The 24,600-nt window shown below is 51.1% G+C and overlaps 2 protein-coding genes across 4 annotated transcripts in view; one reads left to right on the top strand and one right to left on the bottom strand.

The window, feature by feature from the left end:
* The window catches only part of hdac3 (histone deacetylase 3), a 79,416-nt gene extending 64,614 nt beyond the window's left edge, over window positions 1–14,802 (top strand). For both annotated transcript variants that reach the window (XM_059990715.1, XM_059990716.1), the window contains 2 exons: window positions 9,796–9,953; window positions 13,820–14,802. In XM_059990715.1, the coding sequence (XP_059846698.1) occupies window positions 9,796–9,953; window positions 13,820–13,889 (228 nt within the window). In that variant the 3' untranslated portion in view covers window positions 13,890–14,802. The remainder of the gene's footprint in view (window positions 1–9,795; window positions 9,954–13,819) is intronic.
* A 144-nt stretch (window positions 14,803–14,946) lies between these two features.
* znhit2 (zinc finger, HIT-type containing 2) lies at window positions 14,947–22,003 on the bottom strand. Of its 2 annotated transcripts, none has more exons than XM_059990717.1 (2): window positions 21,315–22,003; window positions 14,947–18,290 (listed from the first exon to the last, which is right to left on the bottom strand). In XM_059990717.1, the coding sequence occupies exons 1-2, from the start codon at window positions 21,708–21,710 to the stop codon at window positions 17,532–17,534; spliced, it is 1,155 nt and encodes a 384-aa protein (XP_059846700.1). In that variant the 5' UTR covers window positions 21,711–22,003; the 3' UTR covers window positions 14,947–17,531. The 2 variants fall into 2 exon arrangements, with proteins under 2 accessions (XP_059846700.1, XP_059846701.1); XM_059990718.1 differs by having other exon boundaries at window positions 21,310–21,625.
* Window positions 22,004–24,600: the final 2,597 nt, after the last annotated feature.

The following is a 24,600-nucleotide window of genomic DNA, read 5'->3' as shown; positions in this document are numbered from 1 at the left end:
TGACCCCCCCCCATCCATCCGTCCAACAATCACATTGTCAGTGACCCCCCCATCCATCCATCCAACAATCACATTGTCAGTGACCCCCCCATCCATCCACCAATCACATTGTCAGTGACTTCCCCATCCATACACCAATCACATTGTCAGTAACCCCCCCAACCAACCAACAATCACATTGTCAGTGACCCCCCCATCCATCCATCCAACAATCACATTGTCAGTGACCCCCCCCATCCATCCATCCAACAATCACATTGTCAGTGACCCCCCCATCCATCCATCCAACAATCACATTGTCAGTGACCCCCCCATCCAACCATCCAACAATCACATTGTCAGTGACCCCCACATCCATCCATCCAACAATCACATTGTCAGTGACCTTCCCATCCATCCATCCAACAATCACATTGTCAGTGACCCCCCCATCCATCCATCCAACAATCACATTGTCAGTGACCCCCCCATCCATACATCCAACAATCACATTGTCAGTGACCCCCCCCCATCCATCCATCAATCACATTGTCAGTGACCCCCCCATCCATCCATCCAACAATCACATTGTCAGTGACCCCCCCATCCATCCATCCAACAATCACATTGTCAGTGACCCCCCCATCCATACATCCAACAATCACATTGTCAGTGACCCCCCCATCCATCCATCCAACAATCACATTGTCAGTGACCCCCCCCATCCATCCATCCAACAATCACATTGTCAGTGACCCCCCCATCCATACATCCAACAATCACATTGTCAGTGACCTCCCCCATCCATCCATCCAACAATCACATTGTCAGTGACCCCCCCATCCATCCAACAATCACATTGTCAGTGACCCCCCCCCATCCATACATCCAACAATCACATTGTCAGTGACCCCCCCATCCATACATCCAACAATCACATTGTCAGTGACCCGCCCAACCATCCATCCAACAATCACATTGTCAGTGACCTCCCCCATCCATCCATCCAACAATCACATTGTCAGTGACCCCCCCCCATCCATCCGTCCAACAATCACATTGTCAGTGACCCCCCCATCCATCCATCCAACAATCACATTGTCAGTGACCCCCCCATCCATCCACCAATCACATTGTCAGTGACTTCCCCATCCATACACCAATCACATTGTCAGTAACCCCCCCAACCATCCAACAATCACATTGTCAGTGACCCCCCCATCCATATATCCAACAATCACATTGTCAGTGACCCCCCCATCCATCCATCCAACAATCACATTGTCAGTGACCCCCCCCATCCATCCATCCAACAATCACATTGTCAGTGACCCCCCCCATCCATCCATCCAACAATCACATTGTCAGTGACCCCCCCATCCAACCAACAATCACATTGTCAGTGACCCCCCCATCCATCCATCCAACAATCACATTGTCAGTGACCCCCCATCCATCCAACAATCACATTGTCAGTGACCCCCCCATCCATCCATCCAACAGTCACATTGTCAGTGACCCCCCCCCCATCCATATATCCAACAATCACATTGTCAGTGACCCCCCCCATCCAAACATCCAACAATCACATTGTCGGTGACCTTCCCATCCATCCATCCAACAATCACATTGTCAGTGACCCCCCCATCCATCCATCCAACAATCACATTGTCAGTGACCCCCCCATCCATCCACCAATCACATTGTCAGTGACCCCCCCATCCATCCAACAATCACATTGTCAGTAACCCCCTCAACCATCCAACAATCACATTGTCAGTGACCCCCCATCCATATATCCAACAATCACATTGTCAGTGACCCCCCCCATCCATCCATCCAACAATCACATTGTCAGTGACCCCCCCCATCCATCCATCCAACAATCACATTGTCAGTGACCCCCCCCATCCATATATCCAACAATCACATTGTCAGTGACCCCCCCCATCCAAACATCCAACAATCACATTGTCGGTGACCTTCCCATCCATCCATCCAACAATCACATTGTCAGTGACCCCCCCCAACCATCCATCCAACAATCACATTGTCAGTGACCCCCCCATCCATCCATCCAACAATCACATTGTCAGTGACCCCCCCATCCATCCAACAATCACATTGTCAGTGACCCCACCATCCATCCATCCAACAATCACATTGTCAGTGACCCCCCCATCCATCCAACAATCACATTGTCAGTGACCCCCCCATGCAGCCAACAATCACATTGTCAGTGACCCCCCCATCCATCCAACAATCACAATGTCACTGACCCCCCCCATCCAACAATCACATTGTCAGTGACCCCCCCAACCATCTAACAATCACATTGTCAGTGACCCCCCCCATCCATCCGTCCAACAATCATATTGTCAGTGACCCCCCCATCCATCCATCCAATAATCACATTGTCAGTGACCCCCCCCATCCATCCATCCATCCAACAATCGCATTGTCAGTGACCCCCCCCATCCATCCAACAATCACATTGTCAGTGACCCCCCATCCATCCATCCAACAATCACATTGTCAGTGACCCCCCCCCATCCATCCGTCCAACAATCACATTGTCAGTGACCCCCCCCATCCATCCATCCAACAATCACATTGTCAGTGACCCCCCCATCCATCCACCAATCACATTGTCAGTGACCCCCCCATCCATACACCAATCACATTGTCAGTAACCCCCCCAACCATCCAACAATCACATTGTCAGTGACCCCCCCATCCATATATCCAACAATCACATTGTCAGTGACCCCCCCCATCCATCCATCCAACAATCACATTGTCAGTGACCCCCCCATCCATCCATCCAACAATCACATTGTCAGTGACCCCCCCATCCATCCATCCAACAATCACATTGTCAGTGACCCCCCCATCCAACCAACAATCACATTGTCAGTGACCCCCCCATCCATCCATCCAACAATCACATTGTCAGTGACCCCCCATCCATCCAACAATCACATTGTCAGTGACCCCCCCATCCATCCATCCAACAGTCACATTGTCAGTGACCCCCCCCCCCATCCATATATCCAACAATCACATTGTCAGTGACCCCCCCCATCCAAACATCCAACAATCACATTGTCGGTGACCTTCCCATCCATCCATCCAACAATCACATTGTCAGTGACCCCCCCATCCATCCATCCAACAATCACATTGTCAGTGACCCCCCCATCCATCCACCAATCACATTGTCAGTGACCCCCCCATCCATCCAACAATCACATTGTCAGTAACCCCCTCAACCATCCAACAATCACATTGTCAGTGACCCCCCATCCATATATCCAAGAATCACATTGTCAGTGACCCCCCCCATCCAAACATCCAACAATCACATTGTCGGTGACCTTCCCATCCATCCATCCAACAATCACATTGTCAGTGACCCCCCCCCAACCATCCATCCAACAATCACATTGTCAGTGACCCCCCCATCCATATATCCAACAATCACATTGTCAGTGACCCCCCCCATCCAAACATCCAACAATCACATTGTCGGTGACATTCCCATCCATCCATCCAACAATCACATTGTCAGTGACCCCCCCATCCAAACATCCAATAATCACATTGTCAGTGACCCCCCCATCCATCCATCCAACAATCACATTGTCAGTGACCCCCCCATCCATCCAACAATCACATTGTCAGTGACCCCACCATCCATCCATCCAACAATCACATTGTCAGTGACCCCCCATCCATCCAACAATCACATTGTCAGTGACCCCACCATCCATCCATCCAACAATCACATTGTCAGTGACCCCCCATCCATCCAACAATCACATTGTCAGTGACCCCCCCATGCAGCCAACAATCACATTGTCAGTGACCCCCCCATCCATCCAACAATCACAATGTCACTGACCCCCCATCCAACAATCACATTGTCAGTGACCCCCCCAACCATCTAACAATCACATTGTCAGTGACCCCCCCCATCCATTCGTCCAACAATCATATTGTCAGTGACCCCCCCCATCCATCCATCCAACAATCACATTGTCAGTGACCCCCCCCATCCATCCATCCATCCAACAATCACATTGTCAGTGACACCCCCCATCCATCCAACAATCACATTGTCAGTGACCCCCCATCCATCCATCCAACAATCACATTGTCAGTGACCCCCCCCCATCTATATATCCAACAATCACATTGTCAGTGACCCCCCCCCATCCAAACATCCAACAATCACATTGTCGGTGACCTTCCCATCCATCCATCCAACAATCACATTGTCAGTGACCCCCCCCATCCATCCAACAATCACATTGTCAGTGACCCCCCCATCCAGCCAACAATCACATTGTCAGTGACCCCCCCATCCATCCAACAATCACATTGTCAGTGACCCCCCCATCCAGCCAACAATCACTTTGTCAGTGACCCCCCCATCCAGCCAACAATCACATTGTCAGTGACCCCCCCATCCATCCAACAATCACATTGTCAGTGACCCCCCCATCCAGCCAACAATCACTTTGTCAGTGACCCCCCAATCCATCCAACAATCACATTGTCAGTGACCCCCCCATCTAGCCAACAATCACATTGTCAGTGACCCCCCCATCCATTCATCCAACAATCACATTGTCAGTGACCCCCCCATCCATCCATCCATCCAACAATCACATTGTCAGTGACCCCCCCCATCCATCCAAACATCCAACAATCACATTGTCAGTGACCCCCCTCATCCAGCCAACAATCACATTGTCAGTGACCCCCCCATCCATCCAACAATCACATTGTCAGTGACCCCCCATCCGGCCAACAATCACATTGTCAGTGACCCCCCCATCCATCCAACAATCACATTGTCAGTGACCCCCCCATCCATATATCCAACAATCACATTGTCAGTGACCCCCCCCATCCAAACATCCAACAATCACATTGTCGGTGACCTTCCCATCCATCCATCCAACAATCACATTGTCAGTGACCCCCCCATCCACCCATCCAACAATCACATTGTCAGTGACCCCCCCATCCATCCATCCAACAATCACATTGTCAGTGACCCCCCCATCCAACCAACAATCACATTGTCAGTGTCCCACCCATCCATCCATCCAACAATCACATTGTCAGTGACCCGCCCATCCAAACATCCAACAATCACATTGTCAGTGACCCCCCATCCATCCAACAATCACATTGTCAGTGACCCCCCCCATCCATCCATCCAACAATCACATTGTCAGTGACCCCCCCATCCATCCAACAATCACATTGTCAGTGACCCCCCCATCCAGCCAACAATCACATTGTCAGTGACCCCCCCATCCAGCCAACAATCACATTGTCAGTGACCGCCCCATCTATCCAACAATCACATTGTCAGTGACCCCCCCCATCCAAACATCCAACAATCACATTGTCGGTGACCTTCCCATCCATCCATCCAACAATCACATTGTCAGTGACCCCCCCATCCACCCATCCAACAATCACATTGTCAGTGACCCCCCCATCCATCCATCCAACAATCACATTGTCAGTGACCCCCCCATCCAACCAACAATCACATTGTCAGTGTCCCCCCCATCCATCCATCCAACAATCACATTGTCAGTGACCCGCCCATCCAAACATCCAACAATCACATTGTCAGTGACCCCCCATCCATCCAACAATCACATTGTCAGTGACCCCCCCATCCATCCATCCAACAATCACATTGTCAGTGACCCCCCCATCCATCCAACAATCACATTGTCAGTGACCCCCCCATCCAGCCAACAATCACATTGTCAGTGACCCCCCCATCCAGCCAACAATCACATTGTCAGTGACCGCCCCATCTATCCAACAATCACATTGTCAGTGACCCCCCCCATCCATCCAACAATCACATTGTCAGTGACCCCCCCATCCATCCATCCAACAATCACATTGTCAGTGACCCCCCCCATCCATCCAACAATCACATTGTCAGTGACCCCCCCATCCATCCATCCAACACTCACATTGTCAATGACACCCCCCAACCATCCAACACTCATATTGTCAGTGACCCCCCCATCCATCCAACAATCACATTGTCAGTGACCCCCCCAACCATCCAACAATCACATTGTCAGTGACCCCCCCATCCATCCATCCAACAATCACATTGTCAGTGAACCCCCATCCATCCATCCAGCAATCACATTGTCAGTGACCCCCCCATCCATCCATCCAAGAATCACATTGTCAGTGACCCCCCATCCATCCATCCAACAATCACATTGTCAGTGACCCCCCCCATCCATCCATCCAACAATCACATTGTCAGTGACCCCCCCCATCCATCCATCCAACAATCACATTGTCAGTGACCCCCCCATCCATACATCCAACAATCACATTGTCAGTGACACCCCCATCCATCCATCCAACAATCACATTGACAGTGACCCCCCATCCATACATCCAACAATCACATTGTCAGTGACCCCCCCCATCCATCCAACAAACACATTGTCAGTGACACCCCCATCCATCCAACAAACACATTGTCAGTGACTCCCCCATCCATCCATCCAACAATCACATTGTCAGTGACCCCCCCATCCATCCATCCAACAATCACATTGTCAGTGACCCCCCCATCCATCCAACAATCACACTGTCAGTGACCCCCCCCATCCATATATCCAACAATCACATTGTCAGTGACCCCCCCATCCATCCAACAATCACATTGTCAGTGACCCCCCCATCCACCCATCCAACAATCACATTGTCAGTGCCCCCCCATCCATACATCCAACAATCACATTGTCTGTGAGCTCCCCATCTATCCATCCAACAATCACATTGTCAGTGACCCCCCCATCCGTCCAACAATCACATTCTCAGTGACCCCCCCATCCATCCAACAATCACATTGTCAGTGACCCCCCCATCCACCCATCCAACAATCACATTGTCAGTGACCCCCCCATCCATACATCCAACAATCACATTGTCAGTGCCCCCCCATCCATCCATCCAACAGTCACATCGTCAGTGACCCCCCCATCCATCCAGCCATCCAACAATCACATTGTCAGTGACCCCCCCATCCATCTATCCAGCCATCCAACAATCACATTGTCAGTGCCCCCCCATCCACTCATCCAACAATCACATTGTCAGTGACCCCCCCATCCACCCATCCAACAATCACATTGTCAGTGACCCCCCCATCCATACATCCAACAATCACATTGTCAGTGCCCCCCATCCATCCATCCAACAATCACATTGTCAGTGACCCCCCCATCCATCCATCCAACAATCACATTGTCAGTGACCCCCCCGTCCATCCAACAATCACATTGTCAGTGACCCCCCCCATTCATCCAACAATCACATTGTCATTGACCCCCCCTATCCATCCATCCAACAATCACATTGTCAGTGACCACCCCCATCCTTCCAACAATCGCATTGTCAGTGACCCACCCATCCATCCAACAATCACATTGTCAGTGACCCCCCCATCCATCCAACAATCACATTGTCAGTGACCCCCCCATCCAACAATCACATTGTCAGTGACCCCCCCAACCATCTAACAATCACATTGTCAGTGACCCCCCCATCCATCCGTCCAACAATCATATTGTCAGTGACCCCCCCATCCATCCATCCAACAATCACATTGTCAGTGACCCCCCCATCCATCCATCCAACAATCACATTGTCAGTGACCCCCCCATCCATCCAGCTATCCAACAATCACATTGTCAGTGACCCCCCCATCCATCCATCCAGCCATCCAACAATCACATTGTCAGTGCCCCCCCATCCATACATCCAACAATCACATTGTCAGTGCCCCCCCATCCATCCATCCAACAATCACATTGTCAGTGACCCCCCCGTCCATCCAACAATCACATTGTCAGTGACCCCCCCCATCCATCCAACAATTACATTGTCATTGACCCCCCCATCCATCCATCCAACAATCACATTGTCAGTGACCCCCCCATCCATCCAACAATCGCATTGTCAGTGACCCACCCATCCATCCATCCAACAATCACATTGTCAGTGACCCCCCCCATCCATCCAACAATCACATTGTCAGTGACCCCCCCCATCCATCCATGCAACAATCACATTGTCAGTGACCCCCCCATCCATCCAGCTATCCAACAATCACATTGTCAGTGACCCCCCCATCCATCCATCCAGCCATCCAACAATCACATTGTCAGTGCCCCCCCCATCCATACATCCAACAATCACATTGTCAGTGCCCCCCCATCCATCCATCCAACAATCACATTGTCAGTGACCCCCCCGTCCATCCAACAATCACATTGTCAGTGACCCCCCCCCATCCATCCAACAATTACATTGTCATTGACCCCCCCATCCATCCATCCAACAATCACATTGTCAGTGACCCCCCCATCCATCCAACAATCGCATTGTCAGTGACCCACCCATCCAACAATCACATTGTCAGTGACCCCCTCATCCATACATCCAACAATCACATTGTCAGTGACACCCCCCATCCATCCATCCAACAATCACATTGTCAGTGACCCCCCATCCATACATCCAACAATCACATTGTCAGTGACCCCCCCATCCATCCAACAAACACATTGTCAGTGACACCCCCATCCATCCAACAAACACATTGTCAGGACTCCCCCATCCATCCATCCAACAATCACATTGTCAGTGACCCCCCCATCCATCCATCCAACAATCACATTGTCAGTGACCCCCCCATCCATCCATCCAACAATCACATTGTCAGTGACCCCCCATCCATCCAACAATCACATTGTCAGTGACCCCCCCATTCATCCAACAATCACATTGTCAGTGACCCCCCCATCCATCCATCCAACAATCACATTGTCAGTGACCCCCCCCATCCATCCAACAATCACATTGTCAGTGACCCCCCCCATCCATCCATGCAACAATCACATTGTCAGTGACCCCCCCATCCATACATCCAACAATCACATTGTCAGACCCCCCCCATCCATCCATCCAACAATCACATTGTCAGTGACCCCCCCATCCAACAATCACATTGTCAGTGAACCCCCCCATCCATCCAACAATCGCATTGTCAGTGACCCACCCATCCATCCAACAATCACATTGTCAGTGACCCCCCCCATCCATCCATCCAACAGTCACATTGTCAGTGACCCCCCCATCCATACATCCATCCATCACATTGTCAGTGACCCCCCCCCCCCATCCATCCAGCAATGACATTGTCAGTGACCCCCCCCATCCATCCATCCAACAATCACATTGTCAGTGACCCCCCCATCCATCCATCCATCCATCACATTGTCAGTGACCCCCCCATCCATCCATCCAACAATCACATTGTCAATGACCCCCCCCCCCATCCATCCAGCAATGTCATTGTCAGTGAACCCCCCCCGCCCCCCACCATCGGTCCAACATTCGCTGATCACCTCCCATCTAGCAGGCGATACCGTGCCATTAGGAGAAGAACTGTTAGGATGGGTAACAGTTTCTTCCCCCAGACTCAGAGTACTGTACTCCCTGCCACTACCCAGATCCTGTCAACAATGCCAACATTGTTGTACTGTTTACTTTTTAACTTTACCCTTATTATCTGTTAACGTGTTTGTGATGATATTACTTTGGGTTGTCTGTGTGAGTTATATGTCCTGTTGTGCACCTTGGTCCGGTGGAATATTGTTCTTGATGTGGGACTGTCTGCATGTGAGGCTGGGGTGTGAAGCGCTGGCTGATGGCAGCGTTCCTGATCAGAACGTTGTCTTGTAGTACCTCGATCAGATTCGGCAGACCATCTTTGAGAATCTGAAAATGCTGAATCACGCACCCAGTGTTCAGATCCACGACGTTCCCTCGGATCTCCTGAGCTACGAACGGAGTGATGAGCCAGACCCTGAGGAGCGTGGGTCTGAGGACAACTACAACAGGTGGGTGCTACAGGAGGCCCAATAATCCATCCCATCCCCACTCAGTCACCAAGAAACTCCCCGCATCCCTCGATAGCTCACCCAATCCCAACAAATTAGCTTCCGAGGACAACCCTTGCTGGGGTTTTTCCCCCATACCTTGTACCCATCCTACTGTTTCCTTCCATCTTTCCATGTTATCCTTGTATGACACTGAAATTTGTAATACTCTCCACCTTCTCCTTTGGCCTTACATCGTGATACTATTATATAGGCTCATAGGTAATTTGGCCCATGGAACCTGCTCCTCCATTTCATCATGGCTGATCCATTTTCCCTTTTAGCCCCAATCTCCTGTCTTCTTCCTGTATCCCTTCATGCCCTGACCAATCAAGAATCTATCAACCTCTGCCTTAAATATACATAATGACAGCGTCCACTGCCACTTGAGGTAACGAATTTCACAGATTCACCACTCACTGGGTGAAGAAATTCCTCCTCATCTCTGTTCTAAATGTATGTCCCTCTGTTCTGAGGCTGTCCCCTCTGGTCTTAGACTCTCCCATCATAAGAAACATCCTCTCCAAATCTACTCTTATCAAGGCCTTTTAACATTCCATAGGTTTCAATGAGATCCTCCCTCATTCTTTTTAAATTCCACTAAGTACAGGCCCAGAGTCATCAAACGCTTTTCAAATGACAAGCCTTTCAATCCCGGAATCATTTTCATGAACCTCCTATGATCCCTTTCCAATGTTAGCACATACTTTCTTAGATAAAGGGCCCAAAAATATTCACAATACCAATGCTTTATAAAGTCTCAACATTACATCCTTGCTTTTATATTCTCGTCCTCTTGAAATAAACGTTAACATAGCACTTCCCTTCCTCACCACCAACTCAACCTACAATTTAACCTTTAGGGAATCCTGCATGAGGATTCCAACGTCCCTTTGCTCCTCAGACTTCCATTTCTTCTACCAAAGTGCAAGACCATACACTTACTAACACTATTCCATCTGCCATTTCTTTGCCCATTCTCCTAATCTGTCAAAAACCTCCTGTAGACTTGCTACTTCCTCAAAACTACCTGCCTCTCCACCTATCTTTGTATGGTCCACAAACCCGACTACAAAGCCATCAATTCTATCATTTGTGTCATTGACATAAAGTGTAAAAATAAGCAGTCCCAACACAGACCCCTGTGGAACACCACTAGTCACCGGCAGCCAACCAGAAAAGGCCCCATTTATTCCCACACTTTGCCTCCTGCCAATCAGCCACTGCTTTATCCATGCTAGAATCTTCTGCATGTACCATCAGCTCTTAACTTTTAAGCAGCTTCTCGTGGCATCTTGTCAAAGGCCTTCTGAAAATCCGGAATCTGCTGATTCTCCATTGTCTATCCTGCTTGTTATTTCTTCAATGAATTCTTAGTTAGACAAAATTAGTTAGACAAAATTTTTCCCTTGAGGAACCCATAAACATTACAGCCTATTTTATCATGTTACTGCAAATACCTCAAAACCACGTCCTTAACAATCAATTTCAACATTTTCCCAACCACTGAGGTCAGACTAACTGGTCTACAGTTTCCTTTCTTCCACCTCCCTTACTTCATGAAGAGTGGAATGACATTTGCAATTTTCAATTCCTCTGGAACTATGCCAGAATCAATTGATTCTTAATAGATCTTTACCATTACCTCCATAATCTCTTCACCATTACCTCCATAATCTCTTCAGCCACCTCTTTCAGAACCCTGGGGTGTAGTCCATCTTGTCCAGGTGACGGATCTACCTTCAGACTTTCCAGTTTCCCAAGAACCTTCCCTCCAGTAATGGCAACTTTACACACTTCTGCCTCCTGACACTCTTGAACTTCCACTATACTGCTAGTGTCTTCCACACTGAAGGCTGATGCAAAATTCTTATTTAGATCGTCCATTTCCTTGACCTCCATTACTACCTCTCCAGCATCATTTTCCAGGGGTCCAATATTTACCATCACCTCTCTTTTACACTTTATGTATCTGAAGAAACTTTTGTTTTCCTCTTCAATATTATTGGCTAGCTTACCTTTGTATTCCATCTTTTCCTTTCTTCCTTTATGACTTTTTTTGAGTTGCCTTCTGCTGTTTTTTTTAATTAGTTTTTTTAATACATTTTCTACATAACTACAAATTAAAAACCCAGATCAAAATGAGGAACATTAATACAGTGCAAAATTAAGCATACAATGACAATATGATACAAAGAAAGAGAATTAAAAAAAAGCACCCAAATTGAAGACAAGTAAACTTAGTGTCCTCCCCAAGCCCCACAACACAAAAAAAAACTACAGACCAACCACAACACAATATAGAGAATATGAATCAGGACAATCAAACTCCCAAACTGTGAATACACTTAGTATTAGAGGATAATAATGCCTACTACCAAAAAAAAGGGAGCTGAAAGCAAGGGACCAAAAAAAAACCCTAGTCAAGAGGAAGGTTATAAAAGTACTCGATAAAAGGTCCCCAGACCTTATGGAACCTTCTGCTGGTTTTTAAAAGCTTCCTAATCCTCTAACTTCCCACTAATTTTTGCTCTATTATATGCCCTCTCTTTGGTTTTTATGTTGGCTTTAACTTCTCATCAGCCACAGTTGTGTCATACCGCCTTTAGAATACTTCTTCCTCTTCGTGATGTATATATCTTGCACCTTCTGAATTGCTCCCAGAAATTCCAGCCATTGCTTCTCTGTAGTCATCCCTGCTAGCGTTCCTTTCCAATCAGTTTTGGCCAACTCCTCTCTCATGCCTTTGTAATTCCCTTTACTCCACTGTAATGCTGATACAGCTGACTTCAGCTTCTCCCTTTCACATTGCAGGATGAATTTTACCATCACTGGCCCCAAAGGGTTCCTTTAATTTAAGCTCACTAAGCATTCTAGTTCATTTCACAACAGCTGGACCAGTGTAACTGATCCCCTAGTGGGCTCAACAACGAGTTGTTTGTGGGCATTCCTTCTCTTAGGATGCAGTACCAACTTGATTTTCCTAAACTCCTTGCATATTGAAATCCCCCATGAGTATCGTAACATTGCCCTTTTGACGTGTGGATTCTCGATCTCCCATTGTAATTTGTAGACCAAAACTTTACTGCTGTCTGGAACTTCTGTTAGGGTCTTTTTTAACCCTCGTCAACACCTTCCAACACTGTCACCTCTTTCTAATGATTTTTTTTTTACCAACTGAGCCATGCTACCCCCCTGCCTTCCTGCATCCTTTCCATACAATCTGTATCCTTGGATGTGAAGCTCCCAGCTATAATCTTCTTTCAGCCACGATTCAGTGATGCCCACATCGTCATACATAGTAATCTGTAACTGTGCTACAAGTTCATCCACCTTAATCCATATACGGTGCACATTCAAATTTAACACCTTAAGTCCTGTATTCACCTTTTTTGATTCTGTCCGCCTTTCACATTGCAACTCATCCTGTTGACTGCAATTCTGCCCTAATAGCCTCTCCTGCCAGTGTCTCACTACACACTGCCTTTGCACTTGCACTCCAGTTGTCATCCCCTGCCAATTAGTTTAAACACTCCTGAACAATGCAAGCAGACCTGCTCACAAGAATGTTAGTCCTGCTCGGGTTTTTGTGTAAACCATCCCTTTTATACAGGTCATACCTTCCCCAGAAGAGCTCCCAGTGATCCACAAATCTGAACCCCTGGTCCATGTAACAACTCCTCAGCCTTGCCGTCATCTGCCAAATCATCCAATTACCCTCACTGGCATGTGGCACGGGTGACAATCCAGAAATGACTACCCTAGAGGGAAGGGTTAGATTGAACTTCGAGTGCTGGGCTGTAATGTTCTGTATCGTCTGTCCTTAGGCCTGACGCTGGCAACGAATTTTACGATGGTGACCATGATAATGATAAGGAGAGTGATGTGGAAATCTGAAGACCAGATCTGTGGCTTTCCGTCCCATAGAGCAGAGGCTGAGCGTCTCTCGTCTGCCCCTGAAACAGGTGGTCGTTCCCCAGCCCCTGGACCCTTTGAGTTTGCTGTTTGGTTCTTTCGCCTAGCGGGGGAGAATTTGTTGGTTGGAATCGCTGGCACTCTGCTGTGGGGCGTGTGGGCAGTTTACATCATCCATTCAGATACCAACAGTTGGTTTTAGACACCAAGCATCGCATCAAGGGGTTCAGGGTTTAAGTCGCTGACACTGAGAATCACTGGATCTGCAGCGTGGGACAGCCGTTCTTTCTCATCAGGATAATCCAGAGATTCTGAGGTGTTGTTGGTACCCTGACCCCACCTTCCCTCACAGACATGCGAGTCATCAATGTCCTTTCTGGAATTGCATTATTTTAAGCAACACACTCAAAATGCTTGAGGAGCTCAAGTCAGGTGGCATCAATGGAGGAGAGTAAGCTGTCTCTTTTTCCAGTCCCCATTCACCCCTCTTCTCACTTGCCTATCATCTCTGCTGGTGCCTCTCCTGCTTCCCTTTCTCCCATGGTCTGCAGATTCCTCCTCCTTCAGCCCTTTACCTTTTCCACTCCACACCTCCCAGGTTCTTACTTCATCCCCCTGCTGGCTTCACTTATCACCTTCTGTCTTGTCCACCTTCCAGTCCTGAAGGGTCTCATCCCGTAAAGTTGACTGTTTATTCCTCTCCACAGATGCTGCCTAACCACCGAGTTCCTCCTGCATTGTGTGTGTGGCTCCACATTTTTCATTTCTCTGACAATTTCAATGACACCATCCTGAGAATACAGTGGAGTTGTGCAATAAATGAGAACATACTCTGAAAGTTCTGAGTCACCAGGCAGAGTTCAGCCATGTGTAGACCACTCAGTGTGTGAGGGAAGACAGTGAGGCTACTGTCTGGAAGCATTTCGTCGGAATTACATAGCAAGACATTGGTCTGCAAGGTGTGGGGTATCTGTGTCACATTCGTGAGCTGGGTGTGTTAGCAAACTGTGAACAAGTTCAAATCATCTGAAAGCAGCAATACACATCGCCCAGTGAGCATTTTATTCTGTCGTTTAGCTTGTGTAAATAAACCAGGGTTGTCTATTTGTAAAACAATTCATTTTCACATTAAAATGCTTTTAATAACTTGTTAAACGTTTGGTCATAGTTCACATATGAGATCTTAGAACTTCAGTAATTTAATTGGCTTTATTGGTCAACATAGTCTTAAAACCAGTCATTTTGGGCGGGGGGGGGGGGGTCTCGTCAGACATCGTTGGCAGCTCATCTAGAAGGAAAATTTTTTATTTGAAACCTGCGCTGCCCTGTGCCTGTACCCACTCATGGGGAAGTGTAAACACTGAGGAAAATTCCGGAGCTGGAGTCCCTACATTGAGTTCCTGCGTCACTGCTGGCTCCAAAGTGTACCCATCTCTGCCGTTCCTTCAGATTCATCAGCAGTGTGGAGAGGGGAGCCTGCTGCTCTCCAAATACCACCCATCTTGTCCAGAGGTATTCACCCAGTGCCATGGATCAACACCAAGACCACCCATCCAAGCTTCTCTTCAACGTTGCCATTGAACCCACATCCGCCACTTCCACTGGCCGAGCATTTCACTTTTCATCCTTGACCCATGACCTCTAATCTCGTCTCACCCTACTCAGCAGACAAGGTATGACTGTTCTTAGTGAAATTAGTTGATTTATTTTCACTTAATGTAACCAGAGAACGGGCAGATTTGCTGAGTTCCCAAAGCCGGGATAGGATTCTGGTTTGCAGAAATTTGCACCAGGTGCTGGAGGAGAGCCTCATCGTACAAGGGCCCTCTGCAGGTGGCGTCTGCTGAACACGTGCCCTCTGGCTGGAGAGCAGCACTATTGCGGAGGGGCCCTGTGAGGCAGACTTGCCTTCAGAGTGCCCTTCCCTGGGGAGGGGGCAGGCCCGAAAGAGCAGAGATCACCTGTGGGTGGAGGGTCACTAGTAAACTGTTGTCTCAATCACAGCCAAATGTCGTGCCGAGCAATGTCTGGCTCTGGAGCAACCCTACATCGGCATCCAAACATCAGTGAGCTGCCTGTTGAGAGTGTCCAGTACTGGGCGGGTACCCTACCCTGATTCAGGACGTGGCTCTGGGATCCAGGGGTGGGGTCTCCCTCCATCACTGATCAGGGTGGGGGTGGGGGGGGTCTCCCTCCATCACTGATCAGGGTGGGGGTGGGGGGGTCCCTCCATCACTGATCTGGGTGGGGGTGGGGGGGTCTCCCTCCATCACTGAACTGGGTGGGGTGGGGGGTCTCCCTCTGTCACGGATCTGGGTGGGGGTCACCCTCTGTCACCAATCTGGGTGGGGGGGTCTACGTCACTGGTCTGGGTGGGGGTGGGAGGTCTCCCATGACCAATCTGGGTGGGGGTGGGGGGGGTCTCCCATCACCAATCTGGGTGGGGGTGGGGGGTCTCCCTCCGTCACTGATCTGGGTGGGGGGGGTCTCACGTCACCAATCTGGGTGGGGGTGGGGAGGTCTCCCTCCATCACCGATCTGGGTGGGGGTGTGAGTCTCCCGCTGGAGCTGATCTGGGTGGGGGTGGGGTCTCCCTCTGTCACCGTCTCGGTCGGATCTGCAAGGGGTCATTCAGTCAATGCATACGATCCTCCAAAAGGGGAGAGGAGGAGTGGGTCCCATGTAACATAGAAAACCTACAGCACAATACAGGCCCTTCAGCCCACAATGCTGTGCTGAACATATCTTTACCTTCAAAATTACCGAGGGTTACCCTTTAACCTCTATTTTTCTAAGCTCCATGTACATATCCAGGAGCCTCTTAAAAGACCCTATCGTATCTGCCTCCACCACCATCACCAGCAGCCCATTGCAAGCACTCATCACCCTCTGTGTAAACAATCTTACCCTAACATCTCCTCTGTACCTACTTCCAAGCATGAGCCAACTTGCAGCAATGCCCACCTTGCCTTTCTGTGACCGCCAAGTCTGCTCCTGCACACCTTTCCCTTCTTTGTATTCACCTGCTGAGCAGCCTCACTCTGGCGGTCTGTTTTACCACCTGGCAGTGGAAATCTCTTTACGCAGGGGACCCGGGGTGGAAGGGTCCATACAACAGGTTTTTGAGCAGGTTCACTGACAGCCCGTCCAGCTGTCTATGCTGCAGCTGGGAAGGATCAGTGTACCACAGTTATATGGAGTGTGAGAGGTTACGGTCCTGTTTGAGTATTTGAGAGAGCTGCTGCTCAGGTCCAGATGGTGGATAGTCGAGGACTCTGCCAGAGCCCACTGCCTGCCCCTCTTCTAGGGATGCGTTAGGGCCTGGCAGTCCTTGGAGAAGGAACATGCGGTCACAATGGGGGATTTCTGGGAGCAGTGGACCCCCTAGGGAATTGACTGTTTTATGGACAGTATTATATTTTAATTTGAATTTCTTCACTCAGGACTTTTGTGTGAATAAGCTTTTGCAGTTAAAGCTGGGAAGGAAAATCTGGTGCTTTTGTTTTAAGAGTTTTTATCTGACTCTCACAGTAAAAGTGAATTGTTTTATGAAGGAACACTCGTGTGGACCATTCTAAACCTCTGCACCATCATTGAGAATAAACCCTCAAGATGACGCACGGATCAGGAATCCAGTTCCTCAATTAACAGTTTTTTCTCCGGTGGACGTTTTGCCCCCCAGGCCTTCTCCAGCTGTGACTTTCCTTCCTCCACATGGAGCAGGAGACTGAGGGAGGCTGTGAACTCTTGCTGTGCTTCCAAGGACAGGGCAGCCAAAGTGAGCCGCTTCTCATTCACCCAGGACAGGAGGAACATGCATTTCTTCTGAGCTCTGTAGCAATAGTCTTTGCCGGGCTTCCTCTCCCTTTGCCGGCATCGTTGGTCTTTGCCTAGAAGGCGGCCGAGGTGGGAGAGGGCAGCCAGGGTGTAGAGTCCACTGCCCCCAGCGAGGAGGGCTGATGCGTCCTCCATCGCCCTCACAGCCTGGAAGGGATTGGAAGCAGAGGGGCAGTTGCGAACGGCCTCGGCACCGGCCTGCAGAGCGTTGGCGGTGGACGTGTACACTTTGTTGGCACTCAGAGTCTCTGAAATGGCCATCACTGTCTCCACAAACTCCTGCCGCATCTCTCCCACCACGTCCCCGTTGACAAGTCTCATGGAAAACGCGTAGGCGTAGAGAACGTTGACCACACTGTATGAGACGAGGGGGGATGGCCTGGCACTCAGAGTCTCCAGGGGAGTGATATTGGTGCAGACAGGAGGAATGGCCTCTTCTGTCTCCCACTCAGGTTCCAGGTCCAATTCTGTCCCTCCGTCCTCTGCACCGCTGACCACAGGGTGCTCATCCTGGACTTTCCCGCTAGTCTCAACTTCTTCCACCACCTTGGAATTGAAAAAAACTAGATCAGTTTGTGTTTGGAAGTTTGTGTCTGACGGTGTGGGGACTGATGGTGGAACCCCAACCCCACTCCCTCAGGAAAAAGTTCCAGCTTACCAACCAGATGAAGTGAGACCTCTTGCCCCTGCCCCACGAAGAGCCGAGAACATTACAGATCTTTCAGCCCATGGTGTTTTAACCTACTTCCCTCACACAGCCCTTCATTTTTCTATCATTTGTTTCCCAATCTCAGAGTGTCTGCCTCTACCACCACTCCTGGCAGTGTGTTCCACACACCCACCACTCTATATTAAAAAAAAACTACCTCTGACATCCCCCCCTGACTTTCCTCCAATAGCCTTAAAATTAGCCATTTCTGCCCTGGGAAGAGTCTCTGACTGTCCACTTGATCGATGCCTCTTATCATCTTACACACCTCTATCAGATCACCTTTCATCCTCCTTCACTCCTAGCTCACTTAACCTAACCTCATAAGACATGCTCCCTAATTATGACCTCTGCACCCTCTCTAAAGCTTCCATATTCTTCCTTTACCTCACTCAACCTATTCTCATTAAGACATGCTCTCTCCAATCCTCTTTTACTCCAGTCCAATATTCCCTTCGGCACTCTTCAAATACCAGCTGGAAGGATGGAGTCCCGTCTTGGCCCAGCTATTTTCCACAGTCTCTGCACACTCTTCCCAGAAGAGAGAGGACCAGACCTCATCACCCAGACAAAGGGGGAGCCCAAAGATCCTCTGTCTGCTCTCCACCATGGCAAAGTGCCCATTCCATCAGACCCCAGTTCCAGGAACAGACCCAACTCCGTTGCAAACCCTAGGAAAACTATACCCAATCCTCTGGGCACGGTGACACTCATGGGTGGGGGTGTCATTCCATTTGGTAAGGGATGCAAACCCTTGGGTGTGGAGAGTTCCTACGGAGATGTCTCCTTCCCTCCCTGATGGAGATTCTCCCCTACCCCTTACGGAACCAGCACACGGGGCTGTTTCTCACCCTGGGAGGTCACGTCTCTACCCACCGCACGGGGCGCTGTTTCCCACCCCGGGAGGTCACGTCTCTACCCACCGCACAGGGCGCTGTTTCCCACCCCGGGAGGTCACGTCTCTACCCACCGCACGGGGCGCTGTTTCCCACCCCGGGAGGTCACGTCTCTACCCACCGCACGGGGCGCTGTTTCCCACCCCGGGAGGTCACGTCTCTACCCACCGCACGGGGCGCTGTTTCCCACCCCGGGGGGTCATGTCTCTACCCACCGCACGGGGCGCTGTTCTCACCCCGGGAGGTCACGTCTCTACCCACCGCACGGGGCGCTGTTTCCCACCCCGGGAGGTCATGTCTCTACCCACCGCACGGGGCGCTGTTCTCACCCCGGGAGGTCACGTCTCTACCCACCGCACGGGGCGCTGTTTCCCACCCCGGGAGGTCACGTCTCTACCCACCACACGGGGCGCTGTTTCCCACCCCGGGATGTCATGTCTCTACCCACCGCACGGGGCGCTGTTCTCACCCCGGGAGGTCACGTCTCTACCCACCGCACGGGGCGCTGTTTCCCACCCCGGGAGGTCACGTCTCTACCCACCGCACGGGGCGCTGTTTCCCACCCCGGGAGGTCATGTCTCTACCCACCGCACGGGGCGCTGTTCTCACCCCGGGAGGTCACGTCTCTACCCACCGCACGGGGCGCTGTTTCCCACCCCGGGAGGTCACGTCTCTACCCACCGCACGGGGCGCTGTTTCCCTCCCCGGGATGTCACGTCTCTACCCACCGCACGGGGCGCTGTTCTCACCCCGGGAGGTCACGTCTCTACCCACCGCACGGGGCGCTGTTTCCCACCCTGGGAGGTCACGTCTCTACCCACCGCACGGGGCGCTGTTTCCCTCCCCGGGATGTCACGTCTCTACCCACCGCACGGGGCGCTGTTCTCACCCCGGGAGGTCACGTCTCTACCCACCGCACGGGGCGCTGTTTCCCTCCCCGGGATGTCACGTCTCTACCCACCGCACGGGGCGCTGTTTCCCACCCCGGGAGGTCACGTCTCTACCCACCGCACGGGGCGCTGTTTCCCTCCCCGGGAGGTCACGTCTCTACCCACCGCACGGGGCGCTGTTTCCCTCCCCGGGAGGTCATGTCTCTACCCACCGCACGGGGCGCTGTTCTCACCCCGGGAGGTCATGTCTCTACCCACCGCACGGGGCGCTGTTTCCCACCCCGGGAGGTCATGTCTCTACCCACCGCACGGGGCGCTGTTTCCCACCCCGGGAGGTCACGTCTCTACCCACCGCACGGGGCGCTGTTTCCCACCCCGGGAGGTCACGTCTCTACCCACCGCACGGGGCGCTGTTTCCCACCCCGGGAGGTCACGTCTCTACCCACCGCACGGGGCGCTGTTTCCCACCCCGGGAGGTCACGTCTCTACCCACCGCACGGGGCGCTGTTCTCACCCCGGGAGGTCACGTCTCTACCCACCGCACGGGGCGCTGTTTCCCACCCCGGGAGGTCACGTCTCTACCCACCGCACGGGGCGCTGTTTCCCACCCCGGGATGTCATGTCTCTACCCACCGCACGGGGCGCTGTTTCCCTCCCCGGGAGGTCACGTCTCTACCCACCGCACGGGGCGCTGTTCTCACCCCGGGAGGTCATGTCTCTACCCACCGCACGGGGCGCTGTTTCCCACCCCGGGAGGTCACGTCTCTACCCACCGCACGGGGCGCTGTTTCCCACCCCGGGAGGTCACGTCTCTACCCACCGCACGGGGCGCTGTTCTCACCCCGGGAGGTCACGTCTCTACCCACCGCACGGGGCGCTGTTCTCACCCCGGGAGGTCATGTCTCTACCCACCGCACGGGGCGCTGTTTCCCTCCCCGGGAGGTCATGTCTCTACCCACCGCACGGGGCGCTGTTTCCCACCCCGGGAGGTCACGTCTCTACCCACCGCACGGGGCGCTGTTTCCCACCCCGGGATGTCACGTCTCTACCCACCACACGGGGCGCCCCACCTCACCCTGCGCTCCCACCACGGCCTCCACTCCCGTAGCCAGGTCGCGGCTTCGCCGCTCTCCAGTCGGCGCTCGAAATCGCTCTTCTGACGGTCGCTGAGGGCAGCCCAAAGGCGGGAGGTGGAGGCGGAAGGGTCCAGGTCCGGATCCATGTCCTCGGTCTCCCGCAGCCATCTTAAGCCGTCAAGGAGCCTCTGCCGCTCGGCGCTGTCCGCCCGCGCTCCCCGCAGCTCTGCTAGCACCGCGTCACGGTAGAAAAGTTCAGCGCAGGCCTGGTGCTCCGGACTCCGGTAGCAGGGTAACGAGCAATAAGGCCGATTACAGCGGGGGCAAGTGTACCGTGCTCCGGGGGCCCCGCACAGGCCGCAAGCCTCGGCCTCGCCTGCTGCCCGCGCCGACATTGACCTCCGCCGCAAACTCACGCTTCCTCAGTTTCACGACAGCGTCGTCCCGCTCCGCAGACAGAGCGCTTTCTCCTTCGCGACAATGTCGTTCAGTGTGAAGGGGGCGTGGCCCGGGCGCCCGCCTGTTGTCAGCAGCCGGCGGGGTCTGGGAGCCAAGGGCAGTTCAGTACTGTGGGCAAACAGAATCCTGGGGTATGGGGTCAATAGCATCATTTATTTTCCCCTATCATTGAATGATCTTTATTGTCATTATACAATGAAACTCTGTTCAGCTTCCTCTCAGGCAAATAAAGTGGTAGATAAAAACAAGACAGTAATAGAAAAACAGTATTAAATAGATAAGTAGCAGAAAATAAATTGCAGCAGCACCAGAATGTCACAGTGATGCACAAAGTGCCGTTAGTGCAAGTATTTGAGTCCTTGTGTGTGCTCACAGTTTGTCATTGTTCTGTGGGAGTGGTGTGATGGAGGCCACAGCTCTGGGGTAGAAGCTGTTCCTCAGTCTATTTGTTCTGGTTTTTAGTGTCCTGAACCTTTTGCTGGACGGAAGCGGGTCAAACGGAGTGGCCGGGGTGTGTGGTGTCTCTGGTTCTGCTGATTGCTTTCCTCCTGAGTCTGCTGGAGTAGATGGTGTCCAGTCCTGGGAGCTCCATCCTGACAGTTCGCTGGGCCGCCTTCGCCATGCGATGCAGGTCTTGTCGCTCAGCGGCTGTACAGTTGGCACACCACACTGTGGCGCTGTTGGTCAGGATGGTTTCAATTGTGCTTATATTATGCCATATTGGACAAATGTCTCCCATCCACTTCATAATGTACTGGTTAGGCACAGGAGTACATTCAGCCAGAGACTCATTCCACCGAGATGCAACACTGAACGACATAGGAAGTCATTCCTGCCTGTGGCCATCAAACTTTACAACTCCTCCCTCAGAGTGTCAGACACCCTGAGCCAGTAGGCTGGACCTGGACTTGTTTTACTTGGCATAATTTACTTATTATTATTTAGTTATTTATAGTTTTATATTGCTATATTTCTACACTATTCTTGGTTGGTGCGACTGTAATGAAATCCAGTTTCCCTTGGGATCAAAAAAAGTATGTCTGTCTGTCTGTAGAAGTTACGCAACTTTTGTCCAGTCATTATATACCTCCATCTCCCACCAGGAAGGCCTCAAAGCTCTTCATTCCTTTCTGGACGCCAGACCTAACCAGTACCCCTCCACCACCATTCTCCCAGGAACTTGTCCTCACTATCAATAATTTACTCTTTGGCTCCTCCCACTTCCTTCAAATAAAGCATGTAGCCATGGGCACTTGCATGGGTCCCAGCTGTACCTGCCTGTGTGTTGGCTACGTGGACAGTCTTTGTTCCAAGCCTACCATGGTGCCCATCCCGTACTTTCCCTACGCTACATCGATGACTACATTGGTGCTGCTTCCTGCACCTATGCTGAACTTGTCGATTTCATCTATTTTGCCTCTAACTTCCACCTGTCCTCAAATTTACCTGGTCCATTTCCTTCCCTTCCTTGATCTCTCTGTCTCTATCTCTGGAGACAACTTATCTACTGATGTCTATTATCAGAGCCACCTGGAGCATACCTCTTCTCACCCTGTTACTTTTAAAAATGCCGTCCCCTTCTCTCAATTCCTCCATCTCCACTACATCTGCTCTCAGACTGAGGCCTTTCATTCCAGACCAAAGGAGATGCTTACTCCACCATCAATGCTGCCCTCACCTGCATCTCTCTCATTTCACGCACGTCTGCTCTCACCCCACCAGGGGTAGGGTTCCTCTTGTCCTCACCTACCACCCCACCAGTCTGTGTGTCCAGCACATAATTCTCCATAATTTCCACCATCTCCAATGGGATCCCACCACTAAGCACATCTTTCCCTCCCCCCACCCCCCCACTTTCTGCTTTCCACTCCCTATGGGACTCTCTTGTTCCCACTGATCTCCTTCCTGGCACTTACACTTGCATGTGAAACAAGTACTACACCTGCTCCTACACCGCCTCCCTCACTACCATTCAGGGCCCCTAACAGTCCTTCTCGGTGAGGCAACACTTCACCTGTGAGTCTGTTGGGGTCATTTAGGGTGTTCGGTGCTCCAAGTGTGGCCTCTTGTATATCAGTGAGACCCAATGTGGGTTGGGAGACTGCTTTGCGAGCATCTACACTCCATCCACCAAGGTCTCCAAGGGACAACCTTTTAATTCCACTTCCCTTTCCGATTCCGACATGGTTCGGCACAGCCAAGATAGGTCAAAAGGCCTGTTTCTGTGCTGTAATGTTCTATGGTTCTATGTTAGCCCATGGCCTCTTCTACTGCTGCAATGACCCAAAACGTTGACTCTCTTATCCATAGATGCTGCCTGACCAGCTGAATTCCTCCAGCAATTTTGTGTGTTTTGCCAACATCATAAAGGATCTCACCCACCCTGCTCAGGGCCCAATGTATTGTTGCAATTACAAAAAAGGTACAACAGCAACTAAATTTCATCAGGAGCTTGAGAAGATCTGGTATGTCACCAAAAACTCTTGCAAATTCCTACAGATGTACCGTGCAGGGCATTCTGACTGGCTGCATCACCATCTGGTACGGAGGGGCCACTGCACAGGATCGGAAAAAGCTGCAGAAATTGTAAACTCAACCAGCTCCATCATTGGCACTGGCCTCCGCAGCACTGAGGACACCTTCAAAAGGCGATGCCTCAGAGAGGCTGCATCTATCATTCAGGACATCAAGCACCCAGGACGTACCCTCTTCTCATTGAGGAGGAGGTACAGGAGCCTGAAGACACTCGCTCAATGTTTGAAGACAATTTATTGCCCTTTGCCATCAGATCAACCCATCATCTTTACCTCTCTATTTTTCTCTCTA

The sequence above is a fragment of the Hypanus sabinus genome, chromosome 15 (genome assembly GCF_030144855.1).
Source record: "Hypanus sabinus isolate sHypSab1 chromosome 15, sHypSab1.hap1, whole genome shotgun sequence".
Lineage (NCBI taxonomy): Eukaryota > Metazoa > Chordata > Chondrichthyes > Myliobatiformes > Dasyatidae > Hypanus > Hypanus sabinus.
Note: the sequence above shows the minus strand (reverse complement) of the source record. Positions and strands in the feature narration are given on the sequence as shown.